At 44.5% G+C, this 13,471-nt stretch overlaps 1 protein-coding gene across 1 annotated transcript; it reads right to left on the bottom strand.

Annotated features, from left to right (window-relative positions):
* Positions 1-233: 233 nt before the first annotated feature.
* On the bottom strand, positions 234-12,163 carry nid1a (nidogen 1a). Its single transcript, XM_005742431.1, has 20 exons — positions 11,866-12,163; positions 10,001-10,303; positions 9,697-9,923; positions 9,333-9,622; positions 8,975-9,115; positions 8,539-8,790; positions 8,058-8,258; positions 7,709-7,942; positions 7,377-7,514; positions 6,554-6,682; positions 6,035-6,172; positions 4,782-4,901; positions 4,108-4,329; positions 3,819-3,991; positions 3,212-3,338; positions 2,956-3,127; positions 2,625-2,782; positions 2,420-2,543; positions 1,589-1,701; positions 234-1,032 (listed from the first exon to the last, which is right to left on the bottom strand). Exons 1-20 carry the CDS (start codon positions 12,067-12,069, stop codon positions 908-910), a joined length of 3,591 nt encoding a protein of 1,196 aa, XP_005742488.1. The 5' UTR covers positions 12,070-12,163; the 3' UTR covers positions 234-907.
* Positions 12,164-13,471: the final 1,308 nt, after the last annotated feature.

Here is a 13,471-nt window from a genome sequence, read left to right as displayed (position 1 = left end):
ACACACACACACACACACTACTTAAAAAAAACACAATACCCATCGTAAAAGAAGCAAAGATCTTAAACTCAAGGTTTAAAAGTGCTCTCCACACACAAACACACACACACACACACACACACACACACACACACACACACACACACACAGCTTGTTAAAAATAAGCCTGTTGCAAGAAATGGTGTATAATGGCACCTGTGTATAAGTCATCTGCGATAAAAGTCGCGCAGAAATTGTTTAAGAATAAACATTTATTACATTTTCATACATATAAATCTGCAAGACAAGTTATTTATTCAACCATGGCAGGTACTGTATATCACAAGGCATCCCCTTTTTGAGGTTATACAATGGCGACACCTACCGCAACAGCACCAGATATGAATATTTGTAATTCACTTACCTAACACAAGGTGTCGCTGTACAGCAACAAACTCGGGAGCCCACGGTGTCAGAAAAATGTTTATTCCCTCACATTTCTGCTCAGCATCTAGACTCATCCCACCAGCTTCCCCCCTACCCTGTTCCACAATAACACTTCCATGAGAAAAAGCCCAGGTTCAGTGTGCAGTAGTGCATGAGATGATGTCATCTACCGCTCTGATAAAGTTCACATTAGAATTACGCATTCCTTCGAGCTTCATTCTCAGTTTTTGTGGACTCAGGAAAAAGGTCACCATGGTAGTGCTTCTACTTACAGTTCATTGTGATTTTATAAATGGGAAATGTAACACACACACAAAAAATGTAGGTAACAATAACAGTGAGCAGTAGAAAAAAAAAAGGCACAGTAAGTTCACCTCTGCTTTTCAGAGGCGGTTCTGGTTCTGCAGCAGTTAGAATTTAGTCATGCTGAGGGGCTCCGGATTTAAAACTTGTCCACTCCGGGAGCGCTGGATGTCTCCTTTCAGTACTCTCTCTCGACGCAGCCCACTTGAGCCGCGTTGTCGGGACACTTGCAGGAACGGCCGTTTGGTGTTGCTAAACACAGGTGGGAGCAGCCACCGTTGTTTCCAGAACAGTAGTTTTGTCCTGCCAGACGGAGGGGACAAAGGAAACATTTTACAGCAGGCATCGGTGGGAAATAGCCTTTTCACTGCTTGTTATTAATGCACTAAAAACATCCAAAGGAAGCACGCAGCAATCTCCAGATGTTGGAGGCCCCTTTCCCCTGACTCTGCATTCCCTGGCTTTAGCCTTATCTATAAGAGAGGCTGTTGCCTGGTGCTGTTAGTCATTCCTTTGCTTGATAATAAATACAAGCTGGAAGAATTCCCCCAGTTGCTTAAAGATTAAGAACTGTACTCGTGATTTTTTGTTTGTTTGTTTGTTTTGTTTGCAAAGTGCTCTAAAGGATTCTTTAGAGAGTCTGCAGAGGTCACAACTAGGTCAGCCTGGTCCCAAAAAGGAAAAGGAACGCATAATAAGGTTGGCCTCAAAGGTAGCCCCCAAATATACAAGGGTCAAGCAGTTTCTGCATGCGGCTTTAAAGTGGAGCTGAACATCAGGGTTAGATACCGTGCAAAGATTCGCTTCGAGCATGTGAAGAGGGGGAATTGAAGGGGAATGTGTCATCACAACTTCCTACCTGCAGGACACTGGGCATAGGCTGTGGCGATCCCGTATAACCTGGTCCGCTTCTGAGGCTGGAACTCATCTGACTCCCTGCTGGCATAGCGGTCCACTGCAATCACAGCATCCCTGTTGCAAACACAGTCAGCACAGGAGTTCAGAAATCCAGGACTATCTGAGCTTGCGCAATCATCCGTCCGGCCTCCTTATGTTTCCTACAAAGTCTGTCGAGACTGAGTAAGGCCAAAGAGGGGGATGAGGGTAGGTTTCTTAGCCACAACATGACATAGTTTGTTGTAAACTGTTTAAGTGTGCACCACCCACACCACCTCCTCTCAACCTTTCTGCGGCCCTGGCGAGATCACAGGGAGGCCCTGTGGAGGTCACTCGCAGACGTCTGGGGCTGAGAAATTGCAAGCAGCTGTCACTTTTTAGGACTCCTCCTCACCTCATGTGCACACTAACACACACGCATACTCACACATGCACACACACACAAAGCCCTCCCCTTTTTTTTTCTGCAGTCGCTCAGGAATAAATAACTTACAGAGCCGGACACATGTGGAGGAAGCTCCACAATTTCGAGTGTGGGAGCGTCTGAGCCCTGCCACAGAGAATGTAAAGGGGGTTGAGTGTGGGCAGCTTTTTGACCTTTAACCTTCCCTCTCTTTCCTCTGCCTTGACACATTGAATCACAGGTGAAAGTAAAAACCCTGTGTCTTCGGTGCTACAACACCAGTGGGTCTCATTTATAAACAAACTCCAGCTGTAAGAAATATATATATATATTTTTTTTCGCTTTTTAAAGGCCGAGTTTGAAAAAAGATTCTTAAAATAAAAATCAAACCTTTGCCAGTCGGTGTAGTAGATGTTTTTCCCGAAAGCTGTCATTCCAAAAGGATACTGGATCCTCTCCAAAACCGTACTGCGACTACCCCGACCTGGATCCATGCACTCCATTTTTTGCGTGCCTGCAGGCGAGAGACTGTAATTAGTGCTGCTTGCACACAGCAGACACCGTTTTACAGATGAGTCATCCGTCTGAAATCTACCTGCGTCTGCCCAGCAAAGCTGTGAGCTGTGAGGGTCGTAAGTCAAGCCGTTTGGCAGGCCTAGATTGTCTCTAACCAGCACCCGTCTGTTGGATCCATCCATGTAAGATGTCTCAATCTTGGGGGCTTTACGGTTCCAGTCAGCCCAGTATAGGTTACTGTTGGAGGACAGGTGAAGAGTGAGTCTGCTGTGATGTTCAGCAACACTGAATATCAATCTGTTTGTGAATGTTACCTGCTCTTTAAAGTAAATGAGCATCGCAGATTTTCACCGAGAGTGCTGTTTAACTCAAACTATGTTCAATAAACAGGCTGTTAAATCGTAACGCACCCGTTGGAAGGGTCAGCGATGATGGCTCGTGGGTTGACGAGGTCGGTGTTTATGAGGACACGTCGGTTAGACCCGTCCAGAGACGCCACCTCGATGTGATCCTTAGCGGAATCCGTCCAGAACATTGTTCGACCCAAGTGGTCGATCGCAATCCCTTCTGGGCTTTCCAAACCTGTTAAAACAGTGCATTTTTTCTGTTTTTTTAAACCTCCTCTTTCAAAATGTAGGGGAACCAGTAGCGTGAAGAAAACACTACCTGAACTAATGACAGAAGTGGGCACTCCCCCCTCGATGTTGGCCTTGCTGATGGAGGGAGACGTGATTTCTGTCCAGTACACCATTTTCTCCACACAGTCGTAGGCTACACCAATGATGACCTTCTCCTGTGGAGCCAAGGAGGGTGTGAGCAAACAACAAACCTTTGAAGTGCAGTTTTCGTCACACAACAACGGTCCAGAATGTGGAGCAGATGTGCTTTTTGGATGGTATCGTCGAGACTTTAAATCCAAACAAACTGAGTCACACAGTGAGGAGCTCAAGCAGCTCAAATCAGTGCAACAAGAAAAGCAGACTGCAACTGTAAAGTTGTCTGACTGATGTTAGCAATTAGCTTGAATGTCACCATGTGCCCCCAGTAAAGTGCAAGCTTTGGATGCGAGAAGCAGATGGGAAAAATCCAAGAGCTGAAGAAAGTTTTAGGACAACAGAGCGCAGTTATTTGTGACTGTTTTCTCATATATTATTTAAATTAAGTAAACAATCCTGACAGGAAATTGTGGCTTTAACTTAAAAATAAGAATAAAACTGCTGCAAAAGCCATATAAAAATTTATGAAATAACTCCTCTCTTAAAGATGAACTTACGGGCAGGTGGAGGACGGGCTTGGCATCGTTCTTTTTCATGTTGTAACCCCCCAGAGGAACGTGCTCTATCCTGCCGCTCTGGGCAAACAGCAGGTGTGTTCCCGGGGTCAGGGCGTCCACATCGGGCCGTGGCCGGGGTCCGACGGGCGGCAGCCCAGTATTGTGGTCGATACCTAATTGAGACGCACACAAATCAGTTCATCAAAACTCCCGAAGTGTTTGTGCTTCCATAGTTTTTGTTTAATGCCACTGTGAGTGACACTGTCACCTCTTTCTGTGATTTACTCACACATTGGTCTGCTGCCAGGCCCGGTGCGAGTCCCCGAGATCTCCTGTCCATTTTGGTCCACGCACCAGCAATGTCCCGTGCTTCCATGGCACTGCATGGGCTCATATTGACCGTTGTTATCACACGTGGGGATGTAAGCGCCAATCGGAGGCTGCGGCCCCCGTGGGCCAGACACACCCAGGAGGCTCTCTCTGTGAACCTCACATCGTGTTTTTGGCCTCCCTGAAGAAAAATATGAAAAGAAAGACTCGAAAATTAACAAATACAGCGTGCAACAAACTCCCCGAACTTGTTTCTTTTATCTTTTTGGAGTCTTCTCATTTAAATTTCAGCTACACATAAAATTCACATCCTTCACAAGGCATGACAAATTCCTCGCGCTTTCCAGAAGGGAATGAGAAACAGATTCCAGCTGGCACCAATATACTCTGGCGAGGAATTCATTTTCCAAACACCCCCTCCGGCCTAAACGGCTACAAGGCTGTGAATGAAAATGACCCATTTTGCGAAACAACATCAAACAAAAAACTATTACTCGGCTGTCTGAACTCCAGTGAAGGACCTCCAAAACAAACATGTAACTACACAGGCTTTATTTTCAACCCCCAGAATGAATGTGCAGCCAAGCCAGCTAACAAATGTTTAAAGCAGTGCAATTCAGAGAGTTCACCTACCAGGAAGGCACTGGAAACCGTCGCCGCTGTAACCTGGCCTGCACTGGCAGGTAAAGGATCCCTCGGTGTTGTAACACACGGCGTCTGAGTGACACCTGCTTTGCTGACACTCGTCTATGTCTTCAGGCAGATGGATGAGATGATGGCGAGATGGACGGATGGAGGATGAGAGAGCAGAAAAAAATCAAATATGAACATTTTCTGTGTCATTTTATGAGTGGAGATCCATGCAGCAGAGCTTGGGTGAACCTTTGACTTAAACTTTCCTCAAATAGCAGATAATCAAGCAAAAATGTGGAAAGAATGGAAGGACCCAGACCAGAGAAACCCCTCCAAAAACCCTACACCCAGACCCGGGACCTCTACACATGAAATTCCCATCTGCTTTTAATGTTTCACTCTTCGGTCTCTGTTGGTGTATTATGCAACCAACCTGACCGCCCACAGTCCCGAGCAGATGGTGTAACAATTCAAATAATTCCTAAGGATGCATTTGGTGAATCAAGTGATTTTGGCCACACTGAACGTAGTCCTTACTTTCAGCAGATTTTTCTTCATGTCCCTCGTTTTTGACCGGTCACACTTAAAGCTGCTTTGATCTTAAGTGCGCCGGACCAGTGAAATTACATGACAAATGTGTAAAATCATTGCCCAGACTGTCCTGTAGTTATAAAATTCAAAGTTTCATTCAGAAAACAAAGCCCTTTTCTGTGAACTCACTGTAAAAAAAACAAAACCATAAATTTCTGTGGTAGATAGTAAAAAAAAACAAAACAGGAAATTTCCATCATGTAATTGTGTATCTATAGATGACTTTGCTGTAGTATAAAGCGGGGTGGGGGGAATCTTTATCAATAGGAAAAGGTGTAAAACTTAAACAAATATAAATAAACTGAAGTTATAGTGAGTAAAGTTAAAACTGTGTTTCTAAAACTCCGGGGTGGAGTTTTTGCTGGGCCGATTCTGGCCCCTGGGCCTTATGTTTCACACCCCTGCTTTAGAAGCTCCTACTATTTAATTTAATTGTTTAATTTTATTTCATAAATGGAAGGAACAGGGAAAACTGCAAATTCTTACATGCAGCCAACAAACTTTAAGCCTTTTTTTGTCAGTAAAGTTACCTAAAAACTCATTTAATAATAGAAAACACGTAACACTGCTTATTGCAGGTTGGTGAACTATGCAAAAAAGAAAACCCACAAACAAACAAACAATGAAAAAAATTCTGAGAGCATTATGTTTGTCTGCAGTACCTTGGCAGCTTCTACCGTCTCCTGTGAACCCTTGTAGGCAGGTGCAGACGTAGGACGAGCCTCCGGCGTAGCTGCACTGAGCATGGGGTGAGCAGGTATGGGTGCCTGCCTCACAGTGGTCCACGGGTCGATCAACCTCTGAGGAGAAGCAGAACAAGTTCTGGGAAATGCTATCAGCGTGAGAAAAATAATGTGTTGACTGGTTTTGGATAGAGCCGCTTAAGTTGGGGAACAGGGTGAAAAATATGGCGTGAAATTAAGACGAATGAATATACTTTAATATTTATTTAACTGAAATTCAAGTTGGATCCTTTTGGGGCATGCCAGAAAATACTTTACAGCCACCGCGCTGAGCAAATCTAATTTGCTGCTGCTGCTACACGTGTTAATAATCACCACAGACTTTTTCATACAATAATGAATTTTATTACAGGTTATGTTTGCACCTCTACCTCCTTAGAACCAGGTGGGGTTTGCCTGATATGGAATAGCACTTTACAGCACACAAAAGCCACTTACTAATGCAGGTTCTCTGGTCACTACCGAACTGATACCCCTCTTCGCACTCGCAGCGGAAGGTCCCGGGCTGGTTGTTGCAGATAGCGTTAGGGCCGCAGCGTTGAGGATCCTCTCTGCACTCATCGTTGTCTGATAAAAAAAGAAAAAGAAAGAAAAGAGTAGTGATGAGATGCTAAACTGATAACATTTTTTTTCGTCTGTCTACTGTCTTTTGCTTATCTAATTCAGAGTCACAGAAGAGGCTGGAGCGTATCCCAGCTGTCATAGGATGAGAGGCGGGGTACATCCTGGACAGATCGCCTCTCTGTCCAAGTGCCTTTTTCCTGTTTTTATGTATGTAAAATCCTGGGAAACTTTACGTGTGACGTTGAGTCGTGTAAACAAAATGACTTGATTTAAATAGTCTTGGACTGGGTCAGAGTTTGAGAAGTCTGGTTTGCCAGATAAGTTTTTCATTATCAAATGTTTTGGGATCAAAGAAAAGAGCCTGATTAGATTTATAATAATACTTTTATGATAGCATCTGTCTGAAATTCTTCCTTCCTCTTCCTGTTTGGTCTCTAATGCAAAAGATTCGGTTGTATAGAGGTTGAAATTGCTCTGTTAACCTGGTCTCTGAGTCGGAAATGCTTTGTTTATCCTATGGGACTCCCCCTGCTAATTGTATGATTGTGCTGTTCCCTAGTCAGGAAGGAAGGCTTTAGAAAATCTGGGTTGATTTTAATGATGAGTTTGAAAGATATGGAAACAGTTAGATTTTTTCCAAAAGCAGAAAATAAACTCTAACTGCTCTTTGTTACACGATTAAATATGCAGTTCTTACCATAACATGCGCGTCCATCGCCGCTGAAACCAGCAGCACATTGGCAAGTGAACGTTGCTCCCTCTCCGACTTTGCAAACAGCATTCGTGTCACATCCGTGTCTTCCGGTTAAGCATGGGTTCTGCTCCGGCTGCCCTCCTGAAAAGGAAAGGTGAATTTTATTTCTAAACGGGTTTTGTTTTGGGTTTTTGAAGCAAAACATACCTATTTTTACCATTTAACAATAGCAACAAAAAGCCTGTCTGGCAAAAATAATCTCTCTGTCAGGACGTTGTTCCTGAGGAAGGAAGTGAGCTCAAACCAAAGGCAGGAAAACGAATACGTCTTCTCACCATTGATGTCTCCGATCTTGCTGGTCAGGGCGAACCGGATGAGTCGTTGTGCAGGATCGTAAATGGCAAAAATGTGGTCCACGCTTAGCATCTGTGTAGGTTTCATGTCTCTCAAAGTCTCGCTATGATAGCAGCCGTTGAAGGAGATTGTCTCACGCCACTGATATCTCCTGGTTTCCCTGGATCCATCCGGCAGAGTCACTACGTAGTCCCGAGTGGACGACGAGGTGATCACTGAAAGGCAAGATGGACACGTTAGAAACGCTCACCTTTTTTCACTTCTTTTATGTCTCGCTCAAAATCAGAAAAGGTGGTGAAATATTGTTTCTCTGTTCAAGTCATGTCTCACAGTTGTTGTTGTACTGGTAGATCTCAGAATACGGGTCGAGCTTTATGGTGGAGCCAGGAGGCACCTCGGCCACCCGGCCCTCCAGGTTGGTGCTCACAATCAGGTGGTCGTGCTCATCGATGCCTTTAAACTCTTGCCTGATGTTCAGCTTTTCATTCCCTGGCATAAAGGTCACCTCAGCCTGCCGAGTGAACTCCCCCCCTGTGGAGGCCAGAGAGGAGGATGTTAACTCTAATACTGGCCCGGGATGAACTTTGTCTCGTGGCCTTCTGTTACAGCTGAGGTAATGCGAGTGGAATTCAGGGAGACAGTGCAGAAGACTGCAGCTGTATGCAAGCTGTGTTTGCAGCAGCGCTGACATTTGTTTACAGAAATTTATGCTTCCCACTAGTTTTTTTTTTGAAACCCTGTAAAAACTACAAGGCAAGCTACTGAATATCACATCATGAGATATCTTCCTTGCAGCGTTGTTCTCACTCACCGATGATGCTGAAGCCGTTCTTGAAGCCTGGGTGCTCCAGAGCAAACGCCCACCCAATCACACCACTAATTGACACCAGGGGCTCCAGCGAGGGCCCAACAGTCTCCGGGAGGTCACTGATGGCGACGTAGGCTCGACCCTCATTCGCAACAATGTAAGAATGGAGGTCGATGTTGGCGAACTCCACCGGAGAAGGAGACCTGCCCACAAACACTCTTCCGTGTACTTTGCCGTTCACCCTCTGTGGCTTTCCTGCAAAATCCCCCAAAGAAAACAAAACAAAAACACAGCCACCCCACTGAAGTTACTCACCGAGACGTGCAAACCCACTTCCCTTAAAATGAATTTCATCCAAGAACAGCTAAGATTTCTTCTAATGTTTCCACATCAACCAGCTAATAAAAAACGTCATATTTAAACGCTTTTCTGCGTGTACCTTCTGCCACACACTGTATCCCGTTGCCATAGAAGCCAGAGATGCAATGGCAGCAGTATCCGTTGGCATAGTCCCTGCATTCACCAAACTTGGAGCATTTATTTCTGTTGTTTGCACAGCTGCCAAGGTTGTACGAGAACACTGAAAACATGGGGAACGGTAAGAATACCATGACTGGAACAGCTGATAAGACAAGTACAATAAACATTTATATACGACATGCTCTCACTCTCAAAATACACTGTGATAGACAGCATGGCTCAGGAAGCAGAGCTGCAGACAAGCTTGCTACCATCAGCGAGCGTGGGTGAACGGCTCACTAAAAAGCACTCGTTGGATTAAAACATCATAAACTCACCATCTACATTTATAATTGGATCATCCACCTCCACCACCTCCGGGTTCTGTGGTTGGAACTGAACTGGGTGGACTTCAGTCTGTTCCTGCAGATAAGGAGGGTAGGCTACCACCGGTCTGTCAGGGTACAACGGCCTCCTTGCAGCGCTGGACTCCTCATAAGCGTCAACATCTTCTTGTGGTGGAGCCTCAGTGGGCAGCTCAGGGACCTCACCTGGAGCCACATTGCTAAAAAAGGGAGAAGTCCCAATCTCGTACACCCATACACCCCTCAGGCCAGAGTTCGTCTCCCTGTGGGGGGAAAAGTTTAGATTCTGGACAGAAAACATGTCTTCAAGAACCGTCATTGTTACCGTCTGACTTACTCTGCTAAAGCTCTAACGGACTGCTCGTCATCAGTGGTGGTGCGGTAGTATGGTCCCTTGATGGAACTGAAGAAACCCCGGACTAAACCCTTACTGAAACCAGCATGCATGATTACATTAGTGTCTCCCACAAGCATGGAGGAAAACTTTATCCCATCCCTTGGATAGAGGACAATAGCGTATGAGGTGGTCTCCAGAGATGCAATAACCAGCTGGAAGGTGTTTCTCTGAGAAACAAAACATTATAGACTCTGTCAGTGATCACATCCACTTTAGATAACTTGAATAACTATGTGACACTCACCTTCTTGATGCCGCTGTCTCCTCTGCTCTCAAGTCCATGGGTGGTGACATCAACCCAGGTGACCACCACAGCATGGGTGGGATTGATTTCGTCGTCTTCAGGGAAAGCCCTGTTGATGTGCTCAGCAGCGCGGCGTAGAATATCAGGACTGGAGTCCTCTCGGAAGAAAACTTTCCCCACACCATCGCTCGTGTGCAGGTCTCCTTGCAGAGCTGCAATCATGCCAAATTTTGGGGGCATTTTGCCAAGATACGTTAGCTCGCTTTCTGGCTCTGTTGTGGCCACGAACCCATTGGTATTAATCTGAAACGAAAAGCTAAAATCATTAATCCAGAAGACAGAAACTGAAATGAAATCCCTGCGATGTTGTACACAGTTTTATTCTTGACACAACTTGAACTGTTTCACAGGGGATACAATCTGACCCACTTTGATCTTCATTGCAGTAATGATTTGAGTCAGCAGCTATGTCCCACTACTGTGCTAATGAACAAACAAGATGCTATTTAACGCAGTCTTTACACACTTGCAGTGGGAACACATGCAAGGCTCATAAAAAAGAAAGAAAAAAGCGCTCGTGTGAAGAAAACATGCCCAGACACACACTGGACATGGGGGCTCTTTCACTTCCTGACCAAAGGAAAAAACAAAAGGTTTCCTGTCCTTGCCCCCGATGAGTAGCCCCAGAGAGCCTAAAGATTGCGCACTAAATGTCATTACAGAAACTTCCTGCCAAAATGGAGGGTAGATCTGGGAAAATGATCAGTGATCCTATTTACAGAGGTGCTGCATATAGAGAGCTCTAAGGTTAGTGGTTAACATGTAAGTGCTCAGTAAAAAATGGATCATACTCATGAAGGGTGAGAAGAATCATCCCCCCCACCCCAGGGCAGAGACAGTTCAGGGCAGACCGTCTCAGAGATGAAAACAAAACTCTTGAGGGCATCTTGACTGCAGCGCAGAAATATGTTTGTGGTGGGTAATGGAAGGTTAACCTGGAGGCAGTCAGCAGACTAATTGGTGAACACTGCATATGTGTTTCATTTAAGCTTCAGGCTCATGTGTTAATCACGTTAATCATTGTCTCTGCACAATCTCCTTAAATGGAGCTCGTGCAGAGACAGCCTCCACTGGGTTGAGACTGGACAGGCTACTGTGGAATGAATGGCAAGCTTTACTAAAGAAGAAACTTTCATTTTAAGAGCTTGAATGCTTGGTAGAAACATCTTTATGCATAAAACATCAGCAAAGCTTTGACGAATGCATCTGTTAGTGTAATCACTGCGTCATGGCACAGTTTACTCATGCAGCACTGAAACAGAGATGTAGCACTTTTCTTTGAAACTAGAACCGCGGGAATAAAGGGCTGTCTGTCCGTTCCACACAATGGTGCGGCTTTTAAAAACACTACAGGCCAACAGTTAATATTCTAGCAAATCATACAGTTTTACATGATTTACTGCATTTATTCCAGAAACAAACCTCCCAGTGACCACTCTGTAAAGTTCTCTGTCTCATCACTGGGTGTTTTTAGGATGGATTGCAAAATAAGGTTTGGTATTTGGTATCGGCAGTAAAATGATAACCTCGAGGGAAACAAAGAAATGCCTGGGCACATGCTTTCGACATGATACAGTCGCATCTGCATATAAGAAATCCAGTATTTACAAATACTCCACAGACAAGGAAAAAGTCATACGCTGCTGGAACTCCGTTATCCAACTTCCAGGAACTGTTTAAATTCACTCCATTTCTGGCTAACGCGCAATTGCGCAAGAACTACGGACGTTTGATGACCAGTAAAGCCAACGCAAGTGCATTAATGTTAATAATAATAATCATCAAAAGGTTAAGAATTAACTTACAAAGATGCTGAGGAAAGTGCCATCATAAAACAACACCGGTTTGCTCAGATCCAGTCGGTACGTCTGATCATTCCCTGGCTCCAGTAACTGGTCTCTTGCGCTCGGACCAAAAGGAAAAAGCTCGTCTCGACTTATGCTCTTTACCGAGACCACAAATCCGAGAAAACTCAGACAAGCAATCCAGCCTTGCTCCTTCCAACCCATGGTCCGTCTTTCAGAGGGAGCTAAGCAGTCCTGCGTTAAAGGCGCGAGTGATACATCCAACCCAGTAGTTGTAGAAAGAGTTGTGGGCGGTCACTAACTCACAGAGGAGTTTCAGTGAGAGGTAGCCCAAGCTTTGCTTTCATTAATGTTCCTGAAACAAATGGTATGGTGCTGTTGTTGTTATTTTCTTTTTATAATGGCATGCACTTTGACTGAGTCAAATTAAACTCTGAGAAGAGCTAAGGTCATTTGCAGATCCTTTATTTAAAATTCTTGAAACGGATTACTGCAGTGTTGCCAATACAGTAGAAAACAGACAGCTATGTGCAGATTATAAGTGGTTTTAATAGAAGGGCCACTGTCTCTGGAGGGACAACACTGAAGCTGTATTTGCAGGTTTGGACATAGGCCAGCAGGCCATCAGAGCATGGACCAGTAACCGGCAACAGAGCCCCATGCCCGGTTTGACTGAAACATTATGTAAAGGACAATATCACAAAGCACTGTACCATACACTAATCATTTGAGGCATGTGCTGAGGCTATCAGACTCATCTCCAGTTGGGATAATGAGAGGCATGCCGGTACAGTAATATGCTTCAACTTGGAGCTGTTTTTGAGATGCTTAGTGAACCGTCCAACTCTTCGGTCCACAGTGCTCTGACAGTTGGTATTCACGGTCCCCCACAAAGGGTTTTTGCAAATGTTTACCATCACTCCAAAATGCAGACTCATCCACTGCTGTAGCTCTTAAAGTATCTTCAATGACAAATTACCTCCAAGACCTAGAATGATTTCCAAAGCATCTGATATGTTTAGACAATGTTTCTGTGGTTTTCTCATAAATACCACCAGGAGGAGATTTCTTTAAACAAGACAGTGATTTATGAAGCTGCCTAATGTTGTGATAAAACACCCAACATTAACTTCTTTTTCAAACCTGCTGAGACTGTGTAAATGAAATATTTCTTCTGTTCCTCTGAGCTGCAAAATAGTTGCATATTTAATCATCTGGGAATTTACCCAGCTGTATTTATTTATTTAGAAAGAGATCCTGACCCCCCCAATGTTCAGCACAAAGTTAGGCCGATGATCAAGCATTAGTAATAACTGGCAATGAGTTTTTTCAAGTATGAACGGCCTGTTTAAGGTCACGTCAAAGCATCTCAATCTGATGTAAGTCCAGACTTTGACTAGGCCACTCAAAAACCTCCCCCTTTTTAAAAATCAAGATGTCAAGATGCCGTTCCAAGGTTTTTCCATTTGTAGATAATGGCTCCTACTGTGCTTCACTGAAGTCCCAAAACCTTAGAAATTATACTTCCAAAGGGATCTCAGATGTTGAGATCTCTTAGTCCACACACACACACACACACACACACACACACACACACACACACACA

Source organism: Pundamilia nyererei, unplaced genomic scaffold (genome assembly GCF_000239375.1).
Source record: "Pundamilia nyererei isolate P.nyererei 1_Seehausen unplaced genomic scaffold, PunNye1.0 scaffold00120, whole genome shotgun sequence".
Taxonomy (NCBI): Eukaryota; Metazoa; Chordata; class Actinopteri; order Cichliformes; family Cichlidae; genus Pundamilia; species Pundamilia nyererei.
This window is presented reverse-complemented; position numbering and strand designations above follow the sequence as displayed.

Bases quoted from the DNA above. Each gene is read 5' to 3' on its own strand.
- nid1a (XM_005742431.1), bottom strand. From the start codon at position 12,069: ATGGGTTGGAAGGAGCAAGGCTGGATTGCTTGTCTGAGTTTTCTCGGA. The intron at 8,259-8,538 runs GTGAGTGAGAAC...TGGCCTCCACAG, and splicing joins GAACGGCTTCAGCATCATCG to GGGGGGAGTTCACTCGGCAG. The intron at 3,992-4,107 runs GTGAGTAAATCA...CGTCTCAATTAG, and splicing joins GCCTGGCAGCAGACCAATGT to GTATCGACCACAATACTGGG.